The sequence below is a fragment of the Galeopterus variegatus genome, unplaced genomic scaffold (assembly GCF_000696425.1).
Source record: "Galeopterus variegatus unplaced genomic scaffold, G_variegatus-3.0.2 Scaffold19155, whole genome shotgun sequence".
Taxonomy (NCBI): domain Eukaryota; kingdom Metazoa; phylum Chordata; class Mammalia; order Dermoptera; family Cynocephalidae; genus Galeopterus; species Galeopterus variegatus.
In genome coordinates this window covers 1-15029 of record NW_007745266.1, presented here as the reverse complement: position 1 = coordinate 15029, position 15029 = coordinate 1, and the positions used below count along the sequence as shown (strand labels likewise).

Sequence of the window (15029 nt, the reverse complement as noted above, 5' to 3'; positions counted from 1 at the left end):
TGTGAATTGTCCAGGGTCACCCGCTTAAGTAAGGTGGTACAGGGGCCTTGAAGCTTATCTCTTGTGCTGAGTCCCTGTCTCCTGTCTGGCTGCCTCTGAGAGTGACAGGAGGCCCTTACCACCTGAGATGGCTGGAGAAAAGGCAGGTACCTGATCTAGAGGGTGGTGGGGACCCATGGGAGGTGGGAGCCAGCTTAACAGGTTTCAGACCTCTGCGTTCTGAGTGGAGCGAGATGACCAAGGTCAAAGGAAAGGGATGGGACACCCCCAGACCTAGAGGCCAAGAGAGAACCCAGCCAGAATCTGCTTCACAACTGTTTTGTCCTATCCCCTCCAAGCCAACAGGGCTCTGTGATGACAGCCTTGGAAGCAGAAATAATAACAGTAATAAATAATAAATAAAATAATGGACAAGGAAGTTGCTTCCCCCGCTCAGAGAAATCTCTAGTCTAGTCGCACTTTGCTAAGTTGGGGGGTTCTTTGCCGTATCATCGCTTTCTGGCTAAATGTTTGGGACAGAGCTCAGATGTCCTGGGTTCAATGAAAGTGGGCGTGGCCACAGGGGGTGCGGGGAATGGGAAACTGAGCAAATTCTCAGGGTACAGGTGGGTCTTCACTCACACAAGATGGCCAGTGGCAGTCACCTGGTTGCCAAGGAAGGTGTCCTCTGGAGGCACTGAGAATGTCCAGCGAGGCCCTTCTCCTCAGACTCTGTAGCTGGAGACTGGTGGGCCCACTCCCCAGGGCTCCCTGGGCTGGCAGTGGAAGGTGCACGGTGAGGCAGAACCTGGGGTGTCCCTCCATGGCTGACTCCATTTCTCCCTGGTGGTCCCTCCTCAGGCTCCCTCCCCAAGCCCGTGGACTCTCTGGCCTGGTTTGGCAGGGAGTGGAGGAGGGGCTTCCAGACATTTTTTTGTGTTAGACAGGGACTTAGACCTTTGAACTTAAAAGCTGAGTATTTGGTCACCTTTGTTTCCTGATTCTTCTGTGCCTGGGCTAGTCTGGCCCTTGGCATGTTGGGAAGGAGTCCAGTCATTCCTTACTTTCCCTACGAGCATTGGCTGAGCTGGACTGTGTGCCAGACACATACCATCTCACCAAAGCTCTATAAGAGTCCTCTGAGGTGGGTCTTCGTCTCCCCATTCTAAAGTTAAACAAAGACACAGAGCAAGGGGCAGAATCCAGAAAGTTAAACTCCAGGGTCCCTGATCCTATTGCTTGGGGGCGGGGGGTGTTGTGCATCAGTCCTAGCAGAGGGGCCCTGAGGGATCTTGAATCCTGAGGGACTTGGGCGTTCCCTCCAGCAGATTTTCTGGGGCTAGATGAGAGGGTAGAAGAGGGGTGTGGAGTGTGGGCATTTCATATGAGGGGAGTTCAGGTTAAACAGGAATAATAAATAAAATAATGGACAAGGAAGTTGCTTCCCCCGCTCAGAGAAATCTCTAGTCTAGTCGCACTTTGCTAAGTTGGGGGGTTCTTTGCCGTATCATCGCTTTCTGGCTAAATGTTTGGGACAGAGCTCAGATGTCCTGGGTTCAATGAAAGTGGGCGTGGCCACAGGGGGTGCGGGGAATGGGAAACTGAGCAAATTCTCAGGGTACAGGTGGGTCTTCACTCACACAAGATGGCCAGTGGCAGTCACCTGGTTGCCAAGGAAGGTGTCCTCTGGAGGCACTGAGAATGTCCAGCGAGGCCCTTCTCCTCAGACTCTGTAGCTGGAGACTGGTGGGCCCACTCCCCAGGGCTCCCTGGGCTGGCAGTGGAAGGTGCACGGTGAGGCAGAACCTGGGGTGTCCCTCCATGGCTGACTCCATTTCTGCCTGGTGGTCCCTCCTCAGGCTCCCTCCCCAAGCCCGTGGACTCTCTGGCCTGGTTTGGCAGGGAGTGGAGGAGGGGCTTCCAGACATTTTTTTGTGTTAGACAGGGACTTAGACCTTTGAACTTAAAAGCTGAGTATTTGGTCACCTTTGTTTCCTGATTCTTCTGTGCCTGGGCTAGTCTGGCCCTTGGCATGTTGGGAAGGAGTCCAGTCATTCCTTACTTTCCCTACGAGCATTGGCTGAGCTGGACTGTGTGCCAGACACATACCATCTCACCAAAGCTCTATAAGAGTCCTCTGAGGTGGGTCTTCGTCTCCCCATTCTAAAGTTAAACAAAGACACAGAGCAAGGGGCAGAATCCAGAAAGTTAAACTCCAGGGTCCCTGATCCTATTGCTTGGGGGCGGGGGGTGTTGTGCATCAGTCCTAGCAGAGGGGCCCTGAGGGATCTTGAATCCTGAGGGACTTGGGCGTTCCCTCCAGCAGATTTTCTGGGGCTAGATGAGAGGGTAGAAGAGGGGTGTGGAGTGTGGGCATTTCATATGAGGGGAGTTCAGGTTAAACAGGGGGGTCCAACTTGGTGCTGGTCTTGAATGGGGTGGGCAGGGCCTGTGCCTTCAGAGCTCTGGACAGAAGGGTTCCCTGAGGCCTGTGCTGCCCTAACTGTCCCCCACCCCTACAGCCTGGCTGCCCACTGTGGGCCGTGGACCAGCAGCCCCAGCAGCCCCCGCAAGCTTGTCAGCAATGCAGACTCTTGGCTGTCCCAGACTGACTGAACAGGAGCCTTCATTTGAACACGATCCTCAGGGCATTTGCATTTGTGTTAAAGTTTGAGAGGTACAGGTCTAGAAGCACTTCTCAGATACATCTCCTTCTCTGCTGAAGGGGTGGAAGACCATTTAAAATTAGGGCGTTTTTCACTCTAGGTAGTTGCTGTTGGTCCCTGAACATGAACGTGATGGGGACAGGAACCAAGATGGGGCTGGTCATTTCCTGCCATGAGCAAGGAAAAGGGGAGGGAGGGAGGGACAGAGAAGGAGAGACGCTTGACTGTGCTTCTGTCAGACCCCTTATAATAAAGCCCCCTTTTTTCTCCAGTGAGTTTGAGTAGGTGTCCTTGCTGCAACAATCCCTGACTGAGAAACCTGCATGAACGTCCTGCTCTTCGTGGCTCAGAACACCAGAACTAGGAGCCAGTGTGTGTCCTGGTTCCTGGAGACAGGAGGAGCAGCTAGGGCATGGACCAAGGAGAGCCTGAGGCAGAAATTCACAGCACGTGGAGCCTGAGCCAGGACATGCTGCCCTGCCCGCACTGTTCAGCCAGTGGGAAATGGGCACACTGCTTGGCTGGCACTGAGCTTGGTAATGTGGGTTCCATGTCCTTCCTTGGGGAGGGAGCAGGCAGAGCCCCTCAGTAGAGAAGCAGCACCCCCCCCTGCTCTTGGGGGTGGGGGTCAGGGAGAGGCCAGCCCAACATCATCTCCTTGCTCCCCAGAGGCAGTCCTACGGACAGTCTGACCTCTGTCTTCCCTTCTCTTAGGCACATCCCTCCCCAACTCTTCTCCCTCCACATGGCTTCCAAGGGACAGACCCCACACCCTCGCTCTCTGAAATGAGAACCAGGAACTTGGGCTGGAGGTCCCTCACCTGCTCAGCACCAGGGTCTCTTGCCTGGGAACACAGTCATCCCTGGGGGAAGATGGCAAAAGTTAACTGCCCAGCACCCTCTGGTTATAAGGAGAGAAGAGAGACAGAAAACACACCTCAAGGGAGGCCCTGTTTTCTAGAAACATTTCTTTATTTAAAATTTAAAACCATATTACTTCATACAGCAAACTGTGCACTTTGATATATCACAGTGTCTTAAAAAGGAAAATAATCGGATTTGTTTGGAAATTTATTTACATCAGCCTAGAATGATTGGCAAGTAACACAGTTACTATGAAACCCAAATTGTTACAAAATGTTTACAAAAAACTATATTCATAGAAATTCTGCATGTCCACAAAGGGCATCCCCTGAATGGCCCAGAGACCAGTGTGTGGGAACCATGTTGAGTGGGAGTGGGGGGCGTCCAGGCACTCTAGTCTGGGTGGTGGGACAGGCTAGGGGTCTCCGCCCAGGCAGAGGTGGGCTGGGGGCTTGGAACACAGTGGCATGAGGGCCCCTGGAGCCTCAGATCCCTGTGGAGCCAGGACAGGCCCCTCCTCAGTAAGCTGGATTCAGACATGCTTGGCCAGGGCCCCAGAGGCAGACCCAGGGTTAAGTGCAGCCTGACACCTGGGGCTGTAGCAAAGGGTGGGCTGCTGGCCGCATGGATCTCTCCACTCCAGATCTCTTTTCCCCTGCATGCTCCAGAGATGCTTGGACCCTTGAAAGGGGCTAAAGGACCAGAACAGCAGAGAACAGATGGATCTGGGTAGGCAGGGACAGAGGTCTCCTGCCCACTGGGGATGGGGGGCTTTCTGCCAACTGCACTGCTGGGAAAGACGCAGCAGGGGGGAGAGAGCAGGCAGAGGGCGCCGGGCTGTCCCGGGACAGGAACTGCCTTCTTGACTCTCACCTTTCACATCGCTGGCTCCTTGGTCACTCCTGGACAGCTGATCTCTGGGTCGAATGGGGCTGGGGAGGTTGTCCGAGGTGGGGAAAGCTCTTGGCTGGCATTTTACTGAGTCTATGGCTGCTTCCCCAGATCTGGAGGCCTCAGAGTTTTGATTGTAAAATGGAGACAAACTGTGGGGTGACTTGAGGTCCTCTCTTCTAGAAGGAAGGGGTGACGAGGGCAGAATCAATAACTAGGACACTAGGACATTGTATTGGCATGCTGGCAATGCCCTCAGGGCCATCCTCTTTAAAAAGCTTTTGACCTAGCTGTGAGCTGTGGGCACCTTCATGTGTGGCTGGGAATTTGAGGCAGAGGACTTTGCTGCCTGGATAGTACAGGTGGAGCCTGACACCTACCTACCTGGTGACTCTGCAGGCAGGGATGACAGCAGGCCTGCGGAATGGCCCCTCTTTCTCAGCCCTTTTGCTCCTATTAATGGCCCCAGGACTAGAAGGTAATATTGGCACAGGAGCCAAGTGCTAGTTCTTGTCGTTGTTCCTTCCCGGATACGCCCAGCTGTTTTGCCTTGACAGACTCCCAGATGGAGACAAGGTCCCTTGGCCCCTTCCACCCCTCCCATGGGAGGAACTGGCTGTGAAGGCCCACCCACCGCCCCTCAAAGTCTGCCCTCTTCCTCAGGGTCTGAAGCCCTGATGTATTTGGGGTCTTCCCATCCCCAAGGGCGTCTCTGCAACCTCCATCCCAGACTTTGCTGCTGTGGCCGCTGGCTCTCACCTGGTCCCCACCCATGCTGGCTGGGTTGTGTACACTCTGTGTGCAGACGTGCGGGGAAGGGATGTATACACATAAGCTACAGGTCATATATACACTGTGCATATATATATATATATATATATATATATATATATACAGCATATATATATATATATTTACATTCATACATATATTGTACAGAACACTAACCTTCTACCTAAAACAGTTTTGTGACTTTGCATATGACCTCAGCTCTGAAATTTTAACTCCAGGGTAAATCCAGCACTGAAATGAGGGCTTGACTCAAACTGGCATGGGGACCAGAGAACAGGGCCCTTACATTGTAGCAAGCAGCTGGGCCCGTTCCCAATGTGTCCACTCAACCTGGGACTTCCAGATGTGTCTAATCCAGACACCTGTCCACAGAGTTGGGCCCATTTCTGCATCTGTCCATGGGGCTGGGCCCGCCCCAGATGTTAAGTCCATGTAACTGTTTGTCCAGACCGCTAGGCCCATCCCGGATGGGCACACACACGGGACCACTCCAGATGTGGGCCACAGAGTTGGGCTTATTTTCAGATGTTTGTGCGTATAGCTGGGAATGGCTCGGGGGGGATCAACTTCATGCTGAGTGATGAAGCAGCAGCTGTACCCCCATCCCCAGCACCCCCTGGAAAAGAAGGCAGGGAGGGAGACTCTGATTGTTCTTGGGAGTGTTTGGGTCTGACTTCCGCTCTCTGGGATGTGAAGGACGGGGGGAGGCTTCTAACCTGTTTGGACCCCTCCCCCATCCTGGGCCAGGATTTCCATCTTCCAGTGCCCGGGCAGAGGGCAGAGAGCAGGGAGCCAGGATGTGCTCTTCCGGTGGAGGCAGAGTCTTGGCTGTGAGGAGAGGGCAGTCCTCCTACCCCTCAGAGATTCAGAGTCCAGCTCATCGGCCAAGGGGGCGTTTTCCCTCTTGAGAGACGCGTGCAGGGTGGAGCCACCTGAACGCTGCCAGAGCTCCGAGGGTTTCCTCATCTGTCCACAGCAGAGAAACCAGCAGCAGGTCCAGGGGAGAGAGAAGGGGAGCTCACTGTCCAAATGCCCCAGGGCCTTGGTGCGTGGTGGTAGTGGGGGCCTTCTCACGGCTGCCCCTCAGTTTGAGCAGGTGGAGAGGCGGCTCTGCCATTGTAGGGTGAGGTGGGGGCCTTCTTCTGTTCAGGGCTGGCACATGGGACCAGACAGGGACAGTCCAGCCCTGCCCAGGCAAGTTCCACCTTTTGTTCCTTCCACCCCAGCTTTTAGGCTTCCTATCACTTCTCAGTGCATACGCGTGCTCTGCCCAGTTCAGTTCCACATCCACCAGCAGGGCAGGCTTCAACTTTAATAACATACACTCTGCCTGGCTGGGAACACCTCCCCGCCCCCTCCCACCTCAGAGATGCAGGGTCACCTTCAGGACCCCCATAGAGACACAGCTCATATGTGGGCAGAAGGGGTCTCCACTGCATTTGAACACTGGGCTGCTCTCTAGGACAAACGCAGGACATCAGCCAGCAGCTGAGTGTTAGCCACACCTGCGGACATAAGGCTCAAATGGGAGAGGAGAGTGAGCAGCATGCCACCCACTTCCGTTCAGGAGTCCAAAGGCCTTTTCCATACCTTCTGGGAGATTTCCCTAATGGAATTGTGCCTCTGTTTACCCTCCATGCTTCACTCCTTTTATGAAAAGTCTTGCCATCCCACGCCACTTCTTCTTCCTGCCATCACAATCTACATATGTGCATAGCCTCAGAAGAGCATGACACGTCCACGTAGTGTCATGCACAAAAGCACACATCTGTGTGTGACATGAACATGCACGTGGGCATGTGCTATGAAACCGTGCTGGACAAAATCAGACAGTGGGTGATGACTGTCATTGGGGAGAGCAAAGCGGCAAACACCTTCATTAGAATTAGGGAATCCCCGATATCTGGAAATTGCAAAAAGAAAAGAGTTTTCCCTTCAAATGGGACACCCCGCCTATAGCAAAGGAGCACCCAGCATGTGCCCCTGAAGGGTTTTGCCCTGACGTGGCCCATCTCCTTGTGCGTCTGCCCATACAGGACAGCAAACCTCTGTGACAAACGATCTCTCCCATGACAGAAGTGCAAATAGACCCTGATGCCCTCCCTTCCTGACTGATTGTCCATGTTCCTGCTGTGAGTTGGGACATATGTGGGTGTCTCAACATGTGTGCATGAGCACACTCACATACACACTCACAAACTCTAATTCCATATGGCTCCTCACGTACAACATGCACTGACCCATGTTGCACGGCTGTCTGGTCTGTCCTCCCCCCTGCTCTCTGCTGTGCACACAATACTACAAACACACGTGAACACACACTCACACACGGACCCCTCGGGGACATGGCTTCTCCTTTTACATGTATTTGGCTACACTGCAGGTTTTATCCTGTCCTCCATCCTCTGCCATTCAGTGCACAAATGCACACACACAAAAGCATACATACCCACGCATGCATGCATGCATATGTATACTTGCCAGGACCCCATTATGACATGGCTTCTCCTGTTTTTTACATATACGGGGCTCTGCTGCTTGGCCAGAAACACACACTCACACACGGACCCCTCGGGGACATGGCTTCTCCTTTTACATGTATTTGGCTATGCTGCAGGTTTTATCCTGTCCTCCATCCTCTGCCATTCAGTGCACAAATGCACACACACAAAAGCATACATACCCACGCATGCATGCATGCGTATGTATACTTGCCAGGACCCCATTATGACATGGCTTCTCCTGTTTTTTACATATACGGGGCTCTGCTGCTTGGCCAGGTTTGTATCCTTCATCCCTAATTCACTCATGTATGTGCACGTACACGCACACACACACACATACCCCCAGATCCCGAAGGATTCACTTATTATTGCATGCCCTGGACTATGTTATATGTCCAAATCTGTCCTTCGCCCCTAGCCCCCGAAGCTCACACATGCAAAGACAAATACACACATGCACACACCCCTGCACTCCAAAGTTCACGACAGCATGGCTTTTCCTGTCATTACACACCTGGGGCTATGCTGTATGTCCAGCCCTCTTCTCCCTCCTGCAACAGACAGCCTGGAGGAGGGACAGTATTTAGCACTTGAGCCCACTGTGGTGTCCTGCTTTGCTAGAGATTACCCTTCACCCCAGCTGAGCAGGCCCTTGAATCCAAGTGTAGCTCTTCCCTAACCAGGCTCCCCAACAGCAACAGGAGAGAGGTGGGAGGCGAGTGGCTGCTGTCCCCTGGTTCCTCCCTCCCCTGCTCAAAGGCTGCCCTCTGTCCTTGGTCACAGGCAGCCTGCCAGCCCCATCGTGTTCTCTTTAAGGACACTTTGTGCCTAACCCTTCATGTCTCAGTCTTTGCCAAGAATCTTAAAGTCACAGACCCCTAGAGCATCCATTGCAGCGGCTGACCCACAGATCATCTGGTCCACCCCCTCCCTGGTACCCACACTGCTGCTACTTCTCTGCTGTCTTCCCCCAGCCCATAGGGTCGCAGCTGCTCTGGACAAGAGACAAGGGGCCAGGATGGCCTTGTGTCTCTGTGTGGGGTCTTTGGTTAATTCTCCAGGAGGCAGCTTCTCCCTCTCCCCCTTTGGGGCCTTCCTGCCCCTGGAAACTTTTTCTGGGGACTATCTTTAGGTTTGGCAAGTGCAGGAGGCCAGGAGTTCTTTGTCCCCTCTGGCTTTGCCCATCTACCCCAACGTCAGCCTGTACAGCAGGACTCTGACCCCTCTTTTAAGGAAGGGTGACCTGACTTCCACTTTGATCTAGGCCACTCTTCCTTCTGAGATGACAGAGGGAGGCCAAGGTCAACTGGCCAGGAGTGGGGAATTGCTGATGAGTAGATGGTGAAGATCCAGGTTCCCAAATGCCAACAGGGTTTAGAAACAGCTTGCTAACCAGCAACGTAGGATCCACTGGCCCCAGGGCCTGTGGGACTTCCACGGAATCCACTGTTCCTCTGCTGGGCTTCAAATATTGGCTGAATGTCTGGGCATCCTTTGTGAAAGACTTAGGGGGTCCCCTCTTCTCTGGCCAGAAAGCAGAGAAGAATATGCTGTGATCACTCCCCTACTTATGTTTGCAGAGACCTTCTAGAGGAGTGGGAGCCATTGGGACACTGTCCACATGAATCCAAAATGGCAGCCTCTACCTGCGCATTCTTTCTCTCCCATACCTCAAACTCTTTTCCCCTGTGGGCTCTTTGCCTTCAGCTTTGCCAAGACAGGGGCTGCTGTGGGTGATGCCAAGTCCAGAAGACCAGGACTACCTGAACAGCCCCTGAGGGATGAAGTCTTCCTTTGGATGGGATGGCCATTCTTCATCTTTAGCTCTCATTGGTAGCCACATTATAACACCCTTAAGACACCTAAGGCTTGTGTCTCTGGTCTCATGGTCAAGCCCTGGGAGGCCTGCGCTCTTGGGGAAGGAGAGTCAATATAAGACTTGTCTCCCATTTTCTGTGGCCTCTGCAGTATCGTGGCAGAAACTTCTGACTCTAGAGGAGGGTTGAGGGGAGATGAGTTTGGTCTGAGAGAGGCATGTGCTTCCTTTGGCCTTGGCTGTCTTGGCTGGCAGCTTTAGAAACCCATAGAAGAAATAAAAGGAGAATGAAGCCCAAGCAGCTGGCCTGAGGGCCTGCTGGTTTCCTGGTAGGTAATGGCAGATGGCTCCTGGCCCAACAGGCGGGCAGCAGCTCTGGTCCCCAAGCCCGGTGTGAGGGCAGGCGACAGTCCTTCCAGTCTCCTTTGCTTTCCTCTGACCTGCCTGCCCTAGGCCTGTGGTCCCCACCCCACCTGTGCCTAGGGGAACACAGGGGCTAATGATGTGCTGCAGGACATGCTGTCCTTGCCTGGAAGCCGGCGGTCATTGAACGTGTGCATGTTGATGACGGCATCAGTCTTGACCATCATGGGAGGCTGCGGCTTGTGCTTGACCCGACGCTGGCAGGTGAGGGAGAAACGGATCTCATCGGCCACAGTACTGCAGAAGGAACGCTGGGGAAGTGGGGGAGGAAAAGGGGCACATGGGTGAGGCCTGGTCCTGCAATTCTGGCCAACACTTCCCCTTCCTCCCAGAGCCTCTGCTAAGGCTAACCATCTCCCTCACACCATCACTCCACCCATCTCCCTGCTCCCTGCAAGATGATTAGTTTGTGTAGCAGTCTACAAAGCCCCATGTTCTTGTTTGGGGACTCGGGTAGATAGAGCAGGTATTGCCATCTTATCCCCATTTTACAGATGAGTAAACTGAGGCTCTGATTGGCATGCATGTTAAAGTTTGAGGAACTCTGGTTTACCTGCCTGGCTTTTCTCCACTAGACTCTGAGGGCAGGAACCAGCCAGTTTCATCCCCATGAGCCCCACCCCAGCACTCAGCCTTTCCGAGTCAGTTCTCAAGAAATACTTGATGAACATATGCATAGCCCTTCTCCTGGGAGGGCTTGCAGTGAAGGGGAAGAGTCCTTATCCTCCCACTCAGGAAAGTGCAGCATGTGTTTGTCAAGGTGGGCACCTGGGAGGTAAATCCGTGAAGGGCTGCTGGGTGGCAGTGGCCTCCTTCTGGCCTGGGTCCCTGCAGATAGCCAAGAGGGACAGCAAGAGTGCAATGTTGTCCACATGTGTCTGATGGTGGTGGCTTCTATGAGATCAACTGCCAGAGTTGTCCTGGGGCTTAGATGGAAGGCAGTGAGGGCTGTTGATGCCTGAACTGACCCAGTGAGGCCAGCGCTTTAGCACCAGGACCACTTGGCTGCAGGTCATGGGGGCAGGGAAACGGGGACCGGGCTTTGAATTCTGGCTCTGCTTCTTACCAGCTGTGACCTCTCTAGGCCTCCCCTTCTTCACCAGCTAAATGTAGAATATCATCCCTCCCCATCTGCTGATCATCATTCCACGAATATTTAATGAGACCCTACTATGTGCCAGGCACTATTCTAGGTATTAGGCATAAGCAGCAAAGATGACAGATAAAGTCTTAGCCCTTTGGGAGCTTGTGGTCTAATGATGGGATGGAAACATAACAAACAAGTAAATAATTTCAGATAGCGATAACTATTATTATAAGAATAAAGCAGTGAAATGGGATGGAGAGGGATTGGGAATGGGGACAGGTAAGGAAGCCTATTTGAGCAGGTGACATTTAAACTGAACCCTGAATGACCAGAAGGAGCCGAGAGTGGGCCCTCTGGGGGAACAGCATTCCAGGAACAGCATGTGCCAAGGGCATGACACAGAAACATGCTTTGTGTGTTAAGGACTAAAAAAGAGGCCAGTGTGTGTGGAGCAGAGTAAGGGAGGGAATGGTTAGAGAGAGGTCAGAGGATGGGCCATAGGCTTTTTGGTGAAATATAGAGCTCATTCCAATTGTAATGGGAATTCCTAAATAATTTGGTCATTGCTCTTTTTCAATGTATCGTTTTTTTAATCATTCCTTATTGTTGGGCATTTAGGTTTTCCCCCATTTTTTCATGCTATAACTAACACTTCAACAAACATCCGTGTATATAAAACTGCACATTCCTTGACCACTTCCACAGGGTACACCTCTAAAAGTAGAAATTGGCTGGTTGAAATGTATGGCCAGTTTTAAAGACTCTGCACATACTGTGAAGTTGCCGTCAAGAAACGTGCCTACTTCTCTCAGCAATACCGGGCAGTGGCCCTTTCCTTACTCCTGTGCTAACTCTAACACCAGCTATTATCTTTCTCCTGCTCTTTGTTGACTTAGGCTTGCTGGTTATACAGGATTCCATTTCATTTTTGATGGATATATAAGCTGCCTGTTTTAATGGTCCCCTCTCCATACGATTTAACTGCAATCTCCTTCCACACTGGACCTGGATCCCTTTGAACTTCTCTGAGAGGCACTTCGCCCCCAGCCCAGGCGTACATTTAAATCACCCTGCAGGCTTTCTTAAAACGCCAATACCAGGCTCCACCACAGACAAATTAAAGAGTCTCTGGGAGTGAGGCCAGGGCATTAGCACTTAAGAACTCTTTCCCTGTGATTCTAATTTGCTACTGGACCCAGAACCACTGCCCAACTGTGCTTGAATTAATCAGACAGGTTGAGCCTCTGCACGCTTCTACCTTCCGCACGCTTGGGCCGACCCTCTTAACTTTTTTTTTTTAAACTTTTGATTATGGAAATTTGCAAATATATGCAAAAGTAGAGAGAACAGTATAATGAACCCCTATGCAACCATCACCCAGCTTCAACAATTACCCTGGAGGGTTTTACGCAGGGAAATGACATGGTTTGAATTAAGTTTTAAACACTGGCTGCTGGGTGAATTGTGCATGGCTGGCAGCGGGAGGCCAGTTTGGGGGCTACAGCAGAGTCCAGGCTGGAGGTGATGGCAGCTTGGCCTGGGGGTGGCGACAGCAATGGGAAGCCATGCTTGGCTGGACAGAGGTAGGGCCGGCAGGACTCCCTGGTGGATGGATGCAGGTGGGCTGTTGTGAGGTGCGATGGGACACCACTGTGTGCCTGGCACATAGGAGGGAGAAACTGGTGCAAATCCCGTTCTTCTACCTCCTCCCCTTCGCATGCGGGCCCCAGTTCCGGGTACTCACCTGCTCTCGCTCTGCAGTTTTGCGGAGCTTGTACACGAACTCGCCCACGGCTACCAGCACAGACAGGACCAGGCCGGCGGCCAGGACGATGAAGATGCCCCCAATCTTCTGGATCCCCAGGGCACTGGCCTCTTTGTTGTCCTCCTCAGGGCACCCGCTGCCCCGCCACCACTTCTCCTTCATGATGTGCAGCTTGTCCTCCTCCTGCAGCTGCAGGATGGCGATGGTGATCTTGTCCCGGTAAGGGGAGCCTGAGTAGGGGACAGGGGACCCCTGGCTGTCAGCGATCAGCACCGGCCACCATCACTAGCCCTCTGAGTCAGCTTGTGAATTGGGGGACCGTGTCATTGTTAGGCCTACATTTAAATCTTCATGTGGCATCTTGGCAGGTGGAAGTGCCCTGATTTGGGGTGGCCTTGCCCATTGGACATCTGTCCCTACTGGCCCTGGAAGGCCCACGGTGTCTGGGCTGCACCAGCAGAGGTGCGTGAGACAAGGTAGACGTGACCTCTGGGAACTGACCCTCCTTTGTGATGTCCCAGTTCTCAGTGCTTAGGCTAGGGCTGGCCTCATGAGGCACGTGGCTCATCCCCCTGCTTCCGGGCTGAGGAAATGCCACCTTTCCAGGTTCAGTCGGATGAGCTGAGAGAGGAGCAGGAGACCGTGTGCATGAGTCGACCTTGGGGGAGATCGCCCGTCCTCTGTCCATGACCCCCACCTGCCCGCAGCCCCTCACTCACCCATGGGCGTGCCGATGCCATAACCCTTGGAGTCGATGAGGCCCCCAATCTGCGTGAGGTTGCAGTTCCTCTGCGTGACGTACTCGATGGTCGTGGACTCCATGAGCAGCGCGTAGTCAGCCGTGAGGGTCCTCTGGATGCCCTCCTCATTGTTTTTCACCAGCGCCGAGGGCTTGCTGCTCATGAAGGCCCACATCTTCTCGAAGGTGGAGATCTTGGATTTCTGGGCCGGAAGGAAGGAGGGGCACACACACAGTTACCGAGCACGCCAGGGACCAAGCTCCACACATTGGGGAACTGAGCCAAGCGTAATAACTTCGTATAGCATACATTATACGAAGTTATACGAGCCACAAACACTGTTTTAAGATACTAAGTTTTGGATAATTTGTTATGCAGCAATAGACAGCTAGTACATCCTCTCACCCATATACTCACATAAGCTACTTCTGTTCCTGATGTAGCTGCTTTTAAAGATAATTATTAATTCCAACTATCCCTACCATCAAATTATCTAAGTCCAACCTTCCCTGCTTTGTCAGATACACATGCTCCCCAGATACCAGACTCAGGAGGTCCCTGGGGCCAAGGGAGAGGAGGGCCAGGGTGGAGCATCCCCTGATGCCTGGGAGACTGGGCAGAGCAGGGTGCGTGGTGTTCATGACATTTCTCGGGAACTTAGTGCCTGCCAGCTGCCTGCTCCCAGCAGCCCTGGCTGGTCCCATGGGAGCAGGTGGCTCTGCAGGCCCCATCGCACGTGGCTGTTTCCAAGTCTGGCTGTGCCTGTCTGTGATGTCAGCCTGTCTGAGTGGCAACCAGCCCAGCTCTGGTGTGCGTGATGGCATGAGTACGCTTGAACAGGCTGGTGCAGGACTGGGGGATGGGCAGGGGATGGAGAAGAAAACGTGCCTGCCAGGAGCCAGGTGTGGAGCCTGGGAGGAGAGTGCGCTACCTGCTCTCCAGGTGCTCCCCAGCTCTGACAAGGGCTGTCTCTTCCAAAACTGGCTCCTGGAGACCCAAGAGTGTCCTAGAGAGGAGGCAACAAGGACGGGAAGGAGCCCCAAAGCAGCAGGCAGGACCCCTTGGAATTCCACCTGAGCATGGAATCGTTGGGTGCCAGGGATGCCTCCTTTGGGCACGGGGCCTGGGGGCACCTTCACAGACAAGCAGCCACTCCCCGACCTGCAAATTTCCCTGCCCAGGAGCCAAAGGCCCGGAAGGGCTCAGATGCTGCAGCTTCGCTGGGCTGCTCTCAGCTCCTCCTGGTACTCAGGCAGTCCTGCTTCCAGCTGTGCCTGCTCTCCAGCTACTCCCCTCTCCAGCTGCTCTCTATGTATGCAACTCTTGTCTCCACCGCTGCACGTGCCGCCCAGCTCCTCCACTGCCCAGCTATTGTCCCACCTCAGCTCTTCCTGCCGGCCCAGGTGCTCACCCCATAGCCACTCCTGCCCTTAAAAATACTGGTCTCCAGCTCTTCCGACTCCTCACATGTTTCTTATTTTCTAGATCATCTCTCATGTGCA

General features: G+C 53.3%; 1 protein-coding gene across 1 annotated transcript; it reads right to left on the bottom strand.

Annotated features, from left to right (window-relative positions):
- Nucleotides 1-7971: 7971 nt before the first annotated feature.
- On the bottom strand, nucleotides 7972-13717 carry LOC103583030 (glutamate receptor ionotropic, kainate 3-like). The gene is made up of 3 exons (XM_008564454.1): nucleotides 13507-13717; nucleotides 12767-13017; nucleotides 7972-10186 (listed from the first exon to the last, which is right to left on the bottom strand). Exons 1-3 carry the CDS (start codon nucleotides 13700-13702, stop codon nucleotides 9992-9994), a joined length of 642 nt encoding a protein of 213 aa, XP_008562676.1. The 5' UTR covers nucleotides 13703-13717; the 3' UTR covers nucleotides 7972-9991.
- Nucleotides 13718-15029: the final 1312 nt, after the last annotated feature.

What these genes read in the sequence shown, in the direction of transcription:
- LOC103583030 (XM_008564454.1), bottom strand. Translation starts at nt 13,702, where the DNA reads ATGTGGGCCTTCATGAGCAGCAAGCCCTCGGCGCTGGTGAAAAACAAT. An exon ending in TGGCATCGGCACGCCCATGG is followed by an intron (nt 13,018 to 13,506) that starts GTGAGTGAGGGG and finishes TCCCCTACTCAG; the next exon opens with GCTCCCCTTACCGGGACAAG. An exon ending in AAACTGCAGAGCGAGAGCAG is followed by an intron (nt 10,187 to 12,766) that starts GTGAGTACCCGG and finishes CCACTTCCCCAG; the next exon opens with CGTTCCTTCTGCAGTACTGT.